Source organism: Numida meleagris, chromosome 3 (assembly GCF_002078875.1).
Source record: "Numida meleagris isolate 19003 breed g44 Domestic line chromosome 3, NumMel1.0, whole genome shotgun sequence".
Lineage (NCBI taxonomy): Eukaryota > Metazoa > Chordata > Aves > Galliformes > Numididae > Numida > Numida meleagris.
This window is the reverse complement of record NC_034411.1, coordinates 56,834,070-56,849,218: the sequence shown is the minus strand read 5'-3', so window position 1 is coordinate 56,849,218 and position 15,149 is coordinate 56,834,070. Positions and strand designations below refer to the sequence as shown.

Sequence of the window (15,149 nt, the reverse complement as noted above, 5' to 3'; positions counted from 1 at the left end):
AAAATGAAGAACTTGCATTGATCAATAAAGTAATTTACTATTTGGAAAAATAAATTGCACTCATTTGTTTTAAGGAGAGGCAAGCTGGGTTGAAGAAGAGTGTGAGGACATTACTGAACCTCAGTGTCCAAAAGGGTGAGGATATTGTATATTTGCATAGCTCTGCTTTTTGCTTTTGAGATTATTTTCCTCCATGTGCCTTCCTGGGACCTGCTTGCCTTTCTTACCCTTAATAGGAGTAGCTGCTAGCTAGCTGGGGACACCCATTCAGCCAATATTGGGTAGTGCGTACTAACAGGCCAGGTTGCTCAATCCCAGCAGCACTCACATATCCCAGAAGCTTGACTTGCAGGATACATCTGTTCCCATGTCCTGCCATCTGTCACAGCTCTGTGTATGTTCTAAGGAACTCCCCCTTATGCCAGCCTTACTATTATCCTAAACATGCTCCAACATACCCAGTCTCAGGGACCCACCTGGCAATCTCAGACTCTGAAGACTTCCTCTCTTCCCCATTAACCTGTGCCTGCTCCAGCCCCAGAGCTGCAGAACATGGGCGGATCATTGTCCCAGTGTCACTAGCCCTAGGACAAAATTATTAGCAAGCTATCTGAGCTACTTTCTTTTGAAGGCATAAAAAGGTTCCATGTGAGCTCCTATGGGATCGCTGATCATTGGGTCTATTCCACGTTGGGCCTGCTCCTGAAAGCTGTATGGCTGTTGCCAGCGTACAACATGGGCTCAAATAGTACGGCACAGTTCCCAGCCAAAAAGTCAGCCTGCACTTTGTGTAATGTTCTTGCTGTGGGATCTTTAAATTAACAATAAAGCTAAAGTTGACTGCACCTTGTTGTTGGGTGCATCAGGCATTAATAGAAGCGACTTAGCCATTCCTGACTGAGAAGTGTTTCACTGAAAAACAAAGTGAAAATATGCTGATGTGTTGAGTTCAGCTACATTCTGATTTAAAAGTGTCAAAAACAAAACAAAACAAAAAATCATTTTGATGATTTTGAAATGATGTACTGGGAATATATTTAGCAAAGTAAAACTTTATTTTTTGTCATTACATTTTTTGACTTTAGATGTTTTAATCATGCTATCTTTATTTGAGCTATTACATTGTCAAAGTGTACTTTTAAAAAATGTTTTCATACCAAATGAGCATTTTTCATTCTGATTCAGAATAGCAAACGGACACTTCAGAATCTGTTTCAAGACAGACACTGGAGCTTCTTTCTGCTCTGAGCCGAAGTCCCTGATGAGCTTCCACATAGGAGAGCCATAGCCAGCCAGTTATGGAAGCTTTTGTTATTAATTCTTTTTCTGAAGTATTAGTGCAGGGCTGTGTGCTGGAAACTGACCCTAGAATGCTGACTTCTCAAATACAACGTAGGGAGTGTGGATAAACAAACAAGAGCCTCACGCAGATCCACAGTTGATGGTGTAAATGTCATAGGGCAAGTCCTGCTGGTTAACTTGTTTTAAGGAGTTTTGGGTTCTGTTTTTTTTGGTTGTTTTTTTTTTTTTTTTTTTTTTTTTCCTATTCAGCCCATGGAAAGAATGCATAGTTACTTTACTAAAGTTGTTTTAACTGTGGCAAAACCAGAAATGTTGCAATAAAACCCAGCTCAGGAAAGGGTGATGTGTGGTCAAAGTTGGATCAAGCAGTGTTTGCTGAAGCCTCACCTCAGACTATTAGTGCACAGGCTTCTCCCCAAACTGACAAGACTGTAAACAAATCGCTTCTTCCTGTAGCAGAATAGGCAAGAGCATGGGTAACTTGAGCTTAGCACTTGGTTTTAGGCCTCAGGATATTGGTTCTGATTCTGTACATATTCATATATGTGTTTTCTGGGCTCAAATTGGATTGTTCATGTGGTGCAGAAGAGACAAAAACTGCAGTGTTCAGTGATGTGCTTAATCTGAGAAATTCCACTGATTTCAGTTAGACCACTCAAATGCTTTAAATTAGGTACAAATGAGGCTAATTTTATGGGCTTCAACAAGAACCAGTGCCAGATCCTGCACTTTGGTCACAATAACTCCATGCAATGCTACAGGCTTGAGGCAGAGTGGCTGGAAAGCTGTGTGAAGGAAAAGGATCTGGAGGTCTTAGTTGACAGCTGGCTGAACATAAGCCAGCAGTGTGCCCAGGTGGCCAAGAAAGCCAGTGGCATCCTGGCTTGTATCAGAAACAGTGTAGCCAACAGGAGCAGGGAGGTGATCATCCCCCTGCGCTTGGCACTGTTGAGGCTGCGTCTCAAGTGCTGTGTTCAGTTTTGGGCCCCTCACTACAGGAAAGACATTGAGGCCCTGGAGTGTGTCCAGAGAAGGGCAATGAAGCCGGTGAGGGATCTGGAGCACAAGTCTTATGAGGAGCGGCTGAGGGAACTGGGATTGTTCAGTCTGGAGGAGAGGAGGCTTCGGGGAGACCTTATCGCTCTCTTCAGTGACCTGAAAGGAGGTTGTGAAGTGGGAGCCAGTCTCTTCTCCCAGGTAACTAGAGATAGAATGAAAGGTATTGGCCTTACGTTGAACTTGGGGGAGGTTCAGGCTAGATGTTAGGAAACACTTCTTTTCAGAAAGAATGGTCAGGTGTTGGAACAGACTGCCCAGAGAAGCGGTGGAATATTCAGTGAGCTGGAAGAAGTCCTACGTATTTGAAGATCATTCATTATTCACTTTCTGCTTGATAATTGAATCTTTATTCTTCCTGTTGAAGCCTTACATACACTTGATGGAAAAGTTTTGCTTCTAATGCTTTATGGCTGTGTATAGGCAGCATGGTGGGACTTCCCTGTGTAGGATGTTTAGCTTTTGTTGTTGTTGTTTTTGTGGTCTAACCAGACTGGGAAGCAGGTCAGCTTGGCAGTGTTGTCAGCAGTTCTGGTCTCTCAATCATCAACCTGCTAGACCACAGTAAGCCTGTGTTGCCTGTGTTACGTTTCCATAGAAGCCAGTTTATAGGAGTAGATAATAACCACTGCATTTCCTTCAGCTTGGAGTCAGGATGCAACTGTGGCATATGTATTTATCCAAGAGCTGTGAAACAGCCTTGTCATACAGCTTGGACATAGCCAGCATGAATCACAGACTGGGCCAAAACTTTGGTCTCTGAACTCCCGCCTCTGCTTACTCATGATAGCACATGTTGTATAAGTAGCAAGTATAAGCTTAGATACCACCAGAAGGTCATAGAAATCACTGATTTATCTCAGAAATGAGCTTAGGTCAGTTTGTGAATTAGGGTTTTATTCGAAGGGAGTTGCACTGGAGCTCTTCCAAAGAACACAGTTTAATGTAATCTTTCATGCTGTTCTTCCCTGAATGCAGGATAGATCATCAACTATTTGAATTTCAGCATGTGTAGAGGATACAAGAAGCAAAATGTAGCTGTGGTCTATCTTGCCATGTCTAATTTATGTGTGTGAGGTGGTCCGTACCTGGATTTGCAGGCAACTAAAACATATAGTCAGTAGTTGGTTTACTTGCAAATGCCAAAGGCGCAACAGTGTCAAGGCCTTTTCTAAGGAGTTTTTGTTTTTTAGTTAGTTTTATAAGTAATACTGAACAGTCTTTGCCTCAAAGTTCATATTTTATTGCAAGAAACTTTGCAGTGAAATTTTTTAGACCTCTGCATTGGAGAGAATCAATTTTAAAAAAAGAAGTATTGAGAGAAGTTGCAGAGATCAAACCCTGTGGTAGAAAAAAATGCCCGTAATATGGGCAAAGAGATAATGTGAAGTTTTCTTACTCTTTTTTTCACCAGAGACTTCAGTCTTGGCCTTGATTATCATATATTTCTTGTTCCCAGCTTACTGTCTCTGTTAAACTTTCCAAAAGATGGTATTATAGATGATATGCAGATGAAAACCAGGCTACAAGCACACGTTACAAATACATCTTAATAGTTTATTTTGTCTGAGGCAGGATAGGCTATGTGATGGTTCTGACTAAAGAAGTCATTTTGGCTTAAGTGTTTTACAGTAGTTTCCATGTGCTGATTAAAATTTTCTTTGAATAGGCACATTCTGGTTGTCTAACTGATCTTCAGTTTAATGCAGTCACATTTGTTTTAGACTGAAATAAGGCTTATAAGTGTTTCATTTGCCAGGGTAAGTGGTGGTTTGGATTTTTTTGTGTGGTATGTCACCAAGGAAATTGTCAACACTTTACAAATAATATTTGTTTTCTATCATCACTGTTTTATTTTGGGAAACTGAAGTGCGGTAAAGTTTTTTTTTTTTAGTTTCCTTTTTACCATTTGTAAACAATAAAAGGAAAAATGAGCTTGCAATTGGCATGTAAACTATATATTCATTTACTTTAGGCAAACCTATATTTTCTGTGGTTTGTTGCTGCGCTGCAATGCTTTGGCAGCCTCACATGTTCTCATATATAGGTTTAACATAAGGATTTTTTTTTTTTTTAGGGAAGAAATTACTGATGTCTATTCCCATCAGTGATGCAATGATTTAAGTGCTTACAGTTGGAGAGAAATTGTTTGAACAGGGCTCAGGCTGGGAACAAATCAAGGCTGGAAAACGTTGGTACTGTGGAGACTGGAAAGGGAGAATTTGTTTTTGCTAGTTCCAGAGAAATCAGTTTCTGAATTTACCTGCCAAATTCCAGGCTGAAATATTGTTACAGTTGCAGGGCCGTGTTTTTTGGTTTGGAGATTGATAGTACTTCTAGTATAGAGGGAATGGTGGTTCAGTTCTGTTTGTTTAAATAATCTTTGTAAGATGAAAGGAAAAATGTATGTTATAGTACTGTTTGAACATATCCTGTACATGAGATTTTTCTTAGTTTTGTGTACTCTGTAAGTAAGAAGATAAATGTTGGTGTTTTTGGTTTTGTTTGTTTTTTTTGTTGCTTTTTTTTTTTTTTTTAAGAAAAACAAGTAAAATGCAAATTGTTGAGGAGCGAAGTGAACAAAGGAGAGCTACAGATTACCATTGCCTTTTCCTTTCCCTTTTCTTACCATGGGATGGAAGGAATTGGGTGATGCTCCAATAGGACTGACTTCAGGATAGAGTACAGAAAAACCCAGATGGGTTGTGTGAGCATCTTGGCTTGTACTTAATTTTGTATGTTTGTGAAGTTAGGCCCTGTCATGGCGTGTGTGTGTGTGTCTGCGCACCTTACCTCAGCTTCTTCAGGCAGGGTGTTACTCTAGCCTGCAAAGAGAGGGGATGCCATGGATGTCTTGCTTGCTGTTGTGCCAGCCTGCAAACCTTTCTGCTTGGGTCTGGTTTGTAGTCCTCTCTTTATCAGCCCGGTTTACTGTCCCATAAGGAACATGTTCAAGATTATTGGGAAAAAATTTTTCTAGATAAATGGTATGAATTTATTTTTCAGTCTTTCTTTTAATACTTGAATTTCTGTTTATACAGATTTACCAAATCTCCGGTGTTACTGTTTTCATTGGATGGCTTCAGAGCAGAATATTTGCAGACATGGGGTGGACTTCTACCTGTTATTAGCAAATTACGTGAGTAGTTTCCTTATCTAAGCAATATCACACAGTCTTACCTCAAAAGTCCATTGGATTTGTTTTTCTGTCAATGCCGCTATTCTTACTTTTAAAAATCCTCATTAGTCTTGCATAGGCATTCAAGTTTGTGCCTTATATAACAACTTTGTAGATAGAACTTCAGTTGTTTGGGAGTAGACTGGCAAGGAGATGAGACGGTATTAGAAACAGGTTGTCCAGGCTTTGGATTTTCAGTATTACCTTAAAAAACAGCTACACAGTCCTTGCAGTATTTAGGAGGTGGCTGCTTCTGCTGTGAACTTGACGTAGACCCACATTTTAGTCTGTATTGCATAGTATCTCATATTTAGGTGGAATGGCTTTGAAGAAAATGGAAAATGAGATGGACAGCATTTCATTTTGTTTGAAAAAGAAGATAAAGAAGGAAGATACTAGGAACAGACCATTTAAGAGAACTGCTATGTGACATAGAATTATGATAGGTCTGAGAAAACCTTAATTTAGCGAACATTTTCAGAAAAAATAAGAGCTTCATAAATGCAGATTTTTTTTTCTGTGGATTTTGTAGTGTCTTATTTAACTTTGAAGTGTCTAAGTAACTTCAGTTACTTTTTCCGTCTCTATTTTGCCTGTGGTCTGCAAAGAACCAGTGGCATTTCATGTCTGAAAAATATGCCAATCTTGTCATTCATAAATTAGTACCTGGTGTGACTGGTTTCAGTTTGGCTAAAAATAAATCAGTAAAAATACTTGCTTTTTTACAGTGGTTGTTACAACTTGATCTATTCCAGAGCATAACAATTCACAGATGTATTTGAGGTTTTAGCTTTTTTTTAATTCAGTGTTAGAATAAAATGGGGCTTTGAAAATATTTCATAAGATGCAGTTATTGAAATTTTCAGCATAACAAGGGCATTGAGAGGAGAGGCTGGCTGTAATAATTGTTACAGCTCTGGATGAGATATAAGATAATGGTGTCAAAAAACATCTGCAGGACTTCTTGGCTGCATGTCCACTTCCACACACAGAGTTTCTCAATTCTTTGGTTTGGATAGGCTACAGTGCAGCATTTCTTGGTGACTGACTTCCATAAACTTGTATTTCTGTTTCCACTGAATCCATGATAAATTCTAACCACTAAGAAATTCAGTTGCCTCAAACAAATCTTTCAGTATCTTCATTGAAGAACCATGGAGTTTTTGGTGATCAAAGCTTAGATTGTTTAAAGAGTCCAAAACCAGAATGTCTAATAATGTTTTAGACAGAACAAAATAAAAACCAATACGGATAGAAATACTATTTCTACGTTAATTCTACTGTCTTCCTCTACTCTGGAACACTTTTTGTAAGCTCATAGACCTTTATAATCCAGTATTGTGAATCCTCAGCCATGTCTTTTTTACAAAACCTTTCTTTCTAACCTTTTTTTCCTCAGTAAAGTTGTAGGTGAGAAGCTCAGACAAGGCAAATATCCTTCTGTAAGAGAAAACTCATCAGATGAACAGATACTGGTTTCACTAGGGAGTAGATCATATGACACTGACCCTTCAAGTCTCCGTGTGCCTGGCATCCTATCTGCCTGTAGTCACTGAAAATGGTGGAAGCTGTCATTTCTGTAAGGGCATAAATATTTCTACAGTATTTTATTGTCTGGAAGGGATAGTGAAGTCTATCCCTCTCTGGGAGTCTTGAAATAAGAGCCGATAAATTGCTTGGCTGTTGGTTTTTATTGCAGCCTTCTTTTTATCTTAATTTGCACAAATAAATTAGTTCAACTAAGACTTAATCCAAAGCCCCGCTCCCATGAGTTCTAAGTGCTTTGAAACAAGGCTTCTTGCATTATCAAACTTTTTGTTCTCTTTTATTTTTATAAGTATATATGTAACCCAGAGTGCGAGTGAAGAAGATCCACTGTTCTTCTTTCTATAGGATCATTACTTTGGGATCTTTAAAATCCATTGAAACGGTTTTGGTTTTCACATTGTATTTTTAATGTTGTTAATGAAGGCTATTATTTTTTACTGAAAATCAGGTCCCATACATTTGCCTGTGGAAATCTAGGCAGCTAACTTGAGTAAACTTTGCTGAAGTGTTTTGGCCTGGAAAATGTATCTTCAAAATAATAAAGATTGTGTACTAATCTTCTTTTTTTTTTAATCAAGATAGAGGAAGCTTTGCAATTTATTCTAGAAGAAGAGCTTATTTTTATTTAAATAAATAATAAAAGAGAATGCAAAATGAATAGTGGTTTGACAGGTGATTGAGAAAGCCAGGGCACCACTATGCCAGCAGCTATTTCACTTCTGAGAGCTCCCAGGGTGAAGTAGCTAGTTGGTCTAAAGCTGCTCATTGCCTTGCTCAGCAGGGCAACTTTGGAGGGATTGATTTCTTTGATTACAGTGAGGGTGGTGAGGTACTGGAACAGGTTGCCTAGTGTTGTGGTTGATGGTCCATCCCTGGAGACTTTCAAGGCGAGGCTGGATCAGGCCCTGGACAACTTGATCTAGCTGTCATGTCTCTGGGCATTGCAGTGGAGTTGGACTAGATGGCCTTCAGAGGTCCCTTCTGACTCTTAAGGATTCTATGATTCTGTGATTTCTCATTCTTACCTATGCATGTGCCTTTCATAAGGACTGTAGGTCTTGCTCATGTGACCATTGGAGTTGGTCATTAGGAATATCTAAAATTTGTAATACTAACCATTTGGTCAGCTTGTAAATAAATGTGGGAATAAATAGGAGATACTAACTCCAGAATTCTGAAAAATGAAAACTTTTTGGAAGCATCATTAAAAAAAAAAAAAACATTAACAATGAAAAGTGTTTCTGCATGATAAACTTGCTGAGGGTTCTTCATCTGTAATTTAGCTGTTTTGCCTTCTTCCCTCTCTCTAGAGAAATGTGGAACATACACTTCCAGTATGAGACCAGTGTATCCTTCAAAAACCTTTCCCAATCATTACTCCATCGTCACAGTAAGTATTCATGTGTACCATGTTTCTTCTACTGAAGAAACTTCATTATCAAGTTATCTCTAAGGCAGCAGTGTTTTTTCTCTTGTGTGGATTATTAGAATTATTGGATTTTCCCTTCAGAACATGGAAATATGTTTATTATACTCTACAAAATTTGGATTAACAGTCATTGCATAACACTTTGATTAAGTGGTTAGGTCTAATCTGATTAAGTAATTGAATTCTTCCAAGACCAGCTGTAAGAATTCCCATATAGGTGCAAAGTCATGTCACTTTTCAACTCCTAATTTGTATTAATACTTCCACTAATTGAAGATCTCTGTCTTCAGTGTGAGGGCAGCCTGACTTCTTTTAAAGTGCCAGCCTTGTTCCACTTGTTTAAGGCATCTTGATCTGACGCAAAGATGAGTATGAAACGAAAGATTTGAACATCACATTAATGTTCATTCCATGACTGATGATACCCAAACCTGGATAGGGAAGTCCCAGTCTTGACCTAGTAAGTTTCTTCATTTTCTGCTTGTAGGAGGAAAAGGAAAAGCAGAGATTTTCAAGTCTGGATGCAGGGCTTGAATGCAGCAGAGCCTTCTTAGTTTCATGATGTGAGAACTAAACTTCAGTTAAATACTTGAGGATCTGGATCTTCTTTCTTTCCAGTGTTTTGGGCTGTCTTTTGACAAGCAAGCAGGAGCACAGGAATGAGATTTTTAATTGTTTGCTCCCAAATATCCATGTTTGAATATGCAATTAGAGGCATTAATTGTGTTCTACAGCCACTTTAGGGTATTCCTAAATACAGTGTAGAGTTTATCTCAGCTGCCCATCTTTGTGAAAATTAGTAGGCCATGATGTTTATGAAGACCTTAATGGTGGTGTTACTGCGTTCTTTAAAAAGAAGTTAGTCTGTGTGAAAGCTGAGCGGTCTTTTGAAACTACCTAGCAGCTGGTGACTCAGAGAACTTCTTTCACTGTTTACGTGATGATTTTCCCTATTTAGAGCTTCCAGCCACTAATACATTATTTTCTTATGAAATGCCTACTTTTTATTATTATTTTTATCTAACTGAGATGCAGTTACGAATTAAAAGATGGGGCTTGGTTGCAATGAAAGGTATTGATTTTAAATTTGGGAGTTGAGTTACTGGTAGAGTAAGGTCACATACAGCTTATTTGATTTGCGTATTTGTCTAACAAGCATCCATCTGTGTAGCTTCAAGGTTCTTTTTCTTTATTACAATGCAACAAAGTACAATCTCATTTACAGGGACTGTATCCTGAATCTCATGGTATAATTGATAACAAGATGTATGACCTCAAAAGAAATGCATACTTTACCCTTAAAAGTAAAGAGAAGTTTAATCCAGAGTGGTACCAAGGAGAGCCTGTAAGTATTACTGCACTGCTGAGAGCATGCTGCAGTGTATTTTCACATTATTTAATGTCACTTGGTTACATAGTGATGTTGAAAGAGTACAGAGGGTACTTTCAAGTCACCCAAGAAGGATTACTCAGCATGGTTAGGAATTATACTAGAGCTCCAGAATTAGGAATGAAATGATGTAATAGGTTTTGTTGAACTTCAGTGGAATTTTCCTGAAGGAGTAAACTAGCTTAAAATAACTGATAAAGATACCAGATTTCGTTCCATTCTCAATATGAAGGGTATTTCCAGTTAATTCATCTGAGGAAATTGATAGGCCAGCTAGTTTTAGTAATAAGCAGTAGTAAAGGTTTGTATTCTGCCCAAATTACTATTGAGTCTAAAGATGCAGTTCTAAAAGAAAACCTTGTGGTTCAATCATACTCCTATTGCAAATCGGCTGAGACTGCCATCAAAATGAAATGGGGTAGGAAAGTTTGGGTGAAATCTAGCATGAAGAATAGCAAAGGAACAGGTGCAACCTTTTAGTAATAGGGGAGGACTGATTTTTTGAGGAGGAAAGAATACAGTTAGACTTTGCAGACCATGGAGAAGAAAATAGTGCATGAGTCAGACGGGGAAAAAAAAACACTGAAAGCAGAAAAAAATCTGTAAATCATAGAATCTGTAGTAAAACTGGGAGAGTTGACCCAACTATTGCTCCTGTATTTTACAGTATGCGTAGCTTGTTGTAACATTCCTGCTCCTTCTTGCTCACTCTACTGTTCTTGAGACATTTCTGCTTTGTGGTATTCACCCATAGTTATGCAATAGTGTTAATGCTCCTAGCTGTGGGAGCTGATAGCTCCTGCTTTTGTCCTGGCTCCCCCTGGTGTAGCAGCAAAACAGATACAGTTTGCAATAAGGAATCAGATGGGATGGTTTATTGGAACTGCAGATAACAGTGATACACAAAATTGACTGCCTTGAATGCTCTGCTTACATTTTTAGTTTTTGGTCTTGCTGAAATGTGCAGAGGTGGTGGGAGTAGTTTGCAACTGAGTGAAATCCACTGATGACATCAATTATTCTTCTCCTGCAGATTTGGCTAACAGCTATGTATCAAGGTCTAAAAGCTGGTACGTTCTTCTGGCCTGGATCAGATGTAGCAGTTGATGGGACGTTTCCTGATCTGTATAAAGAATACAATGGGTATGTGAAATATCATGCCTTGGATTAGTGTTTTACTTTAACTGTTGTAATGGGACAGATCCCAGAGAAAATATAGAACTTTTCCTGCATTTCTTAATAGCTGTACACAATATGGAAGAAAAGTAGGCTCCAATTAATTCCCTTTCACTGTAGTGCAGATTATTTGTCTAATGGTTTCGTCATACCTCAGCAAACATTTTACGGGAAAGATGTGGAAAAACCAGCTTTGAAAAAGTGCTGACTTCTTCATTTTCATTTATTTTCCTTTTCATTTATACAAGTCTTCTAGGTGTGTGTTTAGAAATATTCAATCTAAATCTCTCATAAATTGAATAGATCAGATCCATGAAAATTAACATCTTACTGGTAAATTGTTCCAATGTAAAATTATTTTCATTGCAAATTTTCAAAATATTTCACATTAAGCCAGTGATATTTTAGTCTATGATTGGTCTTCATTGCAATTAATTATTTTCTGCCTAATGAAAATGATACACAAATCTAGTCATAATCATTTATGTAATAATCTCAACTCTCTTCCAAGAAACCAGGCTTTTCATTTCTGTCTTCTTAGGATCATTCTATCTTCCTACATCCTTAATATAGTATGGAAATCCTGATTCTTGATTTAATATCTCTACTTTTCTTTAGCGACTTGTTCTGTTAAACTTGTGATAGACAGCTGAATTATTAACTTTGTGAATGCCTTATATTGTTGCAGGTCAACATGCTTATTGTTGGTCTATTTCAGAAATTGATATGATGATCTACTTTGTGACATAGTATGAGAACTTGAACTCAAACTATATAAACATAAAATCCAAACCTAAGACTTTTTCAAAACTTAATACAGAAATGAAAACCTACATGTGGCTTCGTAACTTTAAATCAATTATTCTGTTTGTAAAATGAACTCAAGCAATACTGAGAGCTGAATTCTAATCTCATTGCAGTCAATGGGGAGAACATTGACTAAGTAAGCTTTAGAGCAGGTCATTAACTCTTGAAGAATCCCAGAAAATTAGCCCAGATAAACTTGCATTCTGTTACATATCCTTTAATACCATCTAGTTGAATTCAAATTTCTCTGCAAAAGAACACTAATTTTGTAAAATGCGTGCCTAAAATTGTATACATCCTTGGAAATATATAGTTGATGTTCTGTTGTTTTGATACAGCTCAGTCCCCTTTGAAGAAAGGGTGGTAACTGTTCTTCGCTGGCTGCAGTTACCTGAAGATGAAAGGTAGGTATACAATTCCAAGTGTGAGTTTTGTTCCAGTGGTATTGCAATGAAATGCTTTGAAAATATGATTTCTGTTTTAAACAATCTTAAACATTACTCTGGCAATGTTAAACTACTGTTAATGCTAGCCTGTTTTTATGAGTGAAACCTATTTTTATGAAGTCATGTTTCTCTTTCCCTCTAATATGTCCTGCCTCTGAATGATAGCGTTGTTTCTGATATTTTGTATCCATTGTTGAAATATAATCTCTCCAAGCCATCTCAATGTGTATGTAAAATATTACATTTTTGGTACTGTTTGATTTAGACCACACTTTTACACTCTGTATTTAGAAGAACCAGATTCCTCAGGCCATAAGTTTGGACCAGTAAGCAGCGGAGTAAGTAATTTCTTTTTTTAATTAAAATTTTTGATATGATTATATAATAAAACTTTTATTAATCGTGTTTGGTTAACTAAGACCACGGTCAGTAAACTTATTACAAAAAAATTTTGTAAATAGATGATTTGTCCATAATTAGCATTGATACAAAACATGTAATAAGCAGCCTATTTAGAAAGTCTAGCTTTTAGATATATTTTTTCAACAACTTTAATCACTGAAGCATGTTTGGGAATCTTGTGTGTTGTTTCATCTGTCCGATACTAATTCCTTATGTTGAATTTAGAAAAAAAACCAAAACAATAACACAGCACCAAAAACACTACCAAAGATTGTATACTTTCACCTTCTCAAAAACAGAGGTTTTAGTGGTGATGTCCAATTTTGTAGATAAGCATTCATGTTATGATTTTCTATCATTTACTCCCAATCTCTATACAAAGGTTAGGTGAATATTGGTCTTACTTCCCTGCAGTTAGAGTTAATGCCTTCTTGGGAAAAGAGTGATAAAAGGGAAGATACCACAGACTGTGCTGTAGGTGTTGTATAAGTAAGAAGCCTTTGGGAATGGTCAGTGTTGCTGTTTCCATGCGCACCGAGAGGCTTCATATTTTTACAAACTGAAGTGAAAAATGCAAAGGAAAAGGCTCTCCAAAAGTCAAGAACATTTTATTGAATGTTTATAAATATTGAGAATCTGTCTAGATGTCAAACCACAGTGGTGACAATAATAAAAAGCTCTTGCTTTTTCAAGGGCAATTTCAAGGACAGTTGCCTCCAGGGCTGCTCCAAACAGGAATTTTGAGGTAGATTGCTGTAGTCCTCTGGTGTTCTGCCACCAGCACTTGTGTCCTAAGGCATTCCTTGTAGGCCTTGGCTGTATCCCTAGTAGAGTGACAAACATCCTCAATTTCATACTTTAAAACTGCTCTCACTGTCTGTAATCTGATTTTTTTCAAATGTTTTTAACCGAGAAAACACATAAAAATGTGTAGGTTAGAATTCGTACAATGTGGGGGGGTGGAAAAAATTGGGACCGAGAGCTACAGAGATACAGCCAGTCTTCTGTAGATGGAGGTAGCTTTGAGCATTGCAGGTTCTAAGCAGTCTTCAGGCTCTGGTTACATTTAGTGTGATAGATACACCACTTGAACCTGTTCTCGGTAAACGCAAAGAATATGCTTATGAGGGATGCAGAACTGAGAGAAGTGGGAATAGACAAGAAGCAGGTTTAATGGGGTATTGAGAATGCTTCACTCTCTTCTCCTCAAAGTTCCTCCTTTACTTTGTACCTTTATATGTTCCTCCTTTACAAGCTCCCTGTTGTGAGTTTGGAGGCTGCTGCGTAGTTGGTTAGTTGCCCTGTGTCCTTCACCTATGTCTGAACTGCATCTCACCTTAAATGGTGAGCTTTTTATTTATCATTAGCACATACTGTTGAAGTTTAAATTTGTTCCCTCTCTCTAGAAATGTGGAGTTTATTATCATTATTTTTTAATTAAAATGTTTAAGAAGACTTGACATGCCTACTTTTGTCCTTGCAGGTCATTTTGGCATTGCAGAGAGTAGATAATATAGTTGGGATGCTGATGGATGGTCTCAAACAGATGAACTTGCATAAATGCCTGAACATTATTTTTATATCAGATCATGGTAAATTTGTTTTTATAAAATGTATAAAAATTTTGAAAGGCTTTTATAAAGTATATTTTTGTGAAGTAATAGTCTGAATTTATTCTTGCATGTTTCTGGCAATGTTAACGAGCCATTTATTACATATAGAGTATGTTTTATATTAGGAAGATGGCATAAGACGTAATCAGTTTAGGTGAGAATTAGACGATGAGTGTGAGGAAAAGAAGGGAAGAACACAAGTAAGGACTAGACCATTTTCATATTTTATTCGTAATTTCTCCAGTAATCATTACCACCTGCTAAGAGAAGTAAAAAAGTGAATTGAAAAAAAACTGCTTTTGTTTTATTCTTTTAACGACACTACCCAATGGTCTATGAATTGCTGAAGAAGTAAAAATCAATGCCACATATTCCTTTCAGTTATTAATTCTCTTATCCATTGTTAAAAGGCTGTAAATGTGAAACTTGGATTTATTTCTGTAATAGCTTTTCTATATTTCTTTAATTATTTGTATAATAAGAGCTAAAAAGTGTCTTTCACCATTCCATTTTTTCAACTTTGCCTGACAAACAAATGAAAGTACAGCATGGGACCAACTTGCAGGACTCATTGTCACTGGGAATGATCTAAGCCAAATATATATGCAGGTTTAAAATACACCTATCAATTAAATGGAGGATGAACCTGTCAGGAACTATAATTCAGTGTAAGAGTTCAAATGCAATATGCAGCTTGAAGTCCCTTTGACTTTCGAAAGTCATAATATAAGGGACAATGGGAGAAAGATCAGTCTTTAATTGATGTGCTTACACCTTATTTCTCCAGACATCAGTTGAAACA

The 15,149-nt window shown here is 37.4% G+C and overlaps 1 protein-coding gene across 1 annotated transcript in view; it reads left to right on the top strand.

Moving 5' to 3' along the window:
• Window positions 1-15,149, top strand: part of ENPP1 (ectonucleotide pyrophosphatase/phosphodiesterase 1) — a 54,033-nt gene that overhangs the window by 17,732 nt on the left and 21,152 nt on the right. Inside the window, exons 5-12 of the mRNA XM_021391995.1 lie at window positions 75-135; window positions 5,400-5,497; window positions 8,395-8,474; window positions 9,739-9,858; window positions 10,937-11,046; window positions 12,225-12,290; window positions 12,598-12,670; window positions 14,218-14,326. Coding sequence (XP_021247670.1) covers window positions 75-135; window positions 5,400-5,497; window positions 8,395-8,474; window positions 9,739-9,858; window positions 10,937-11,046; window positions 12,225-12,290; window positions 12,598-12,670; window positions 14,218-14,326 — 717 coding nt within the window. The remainder of the gene's footprint in view (window positions 1-74; window positions 136-5,399; window positions 5,498-8,394; window positions 8,475-9,738; window positions 9,859-10,936; window positions 11,047-12,224; window positions 12,291-12,597; window positions 12,671-14,217; window positions 14,327-15,149) is intronic.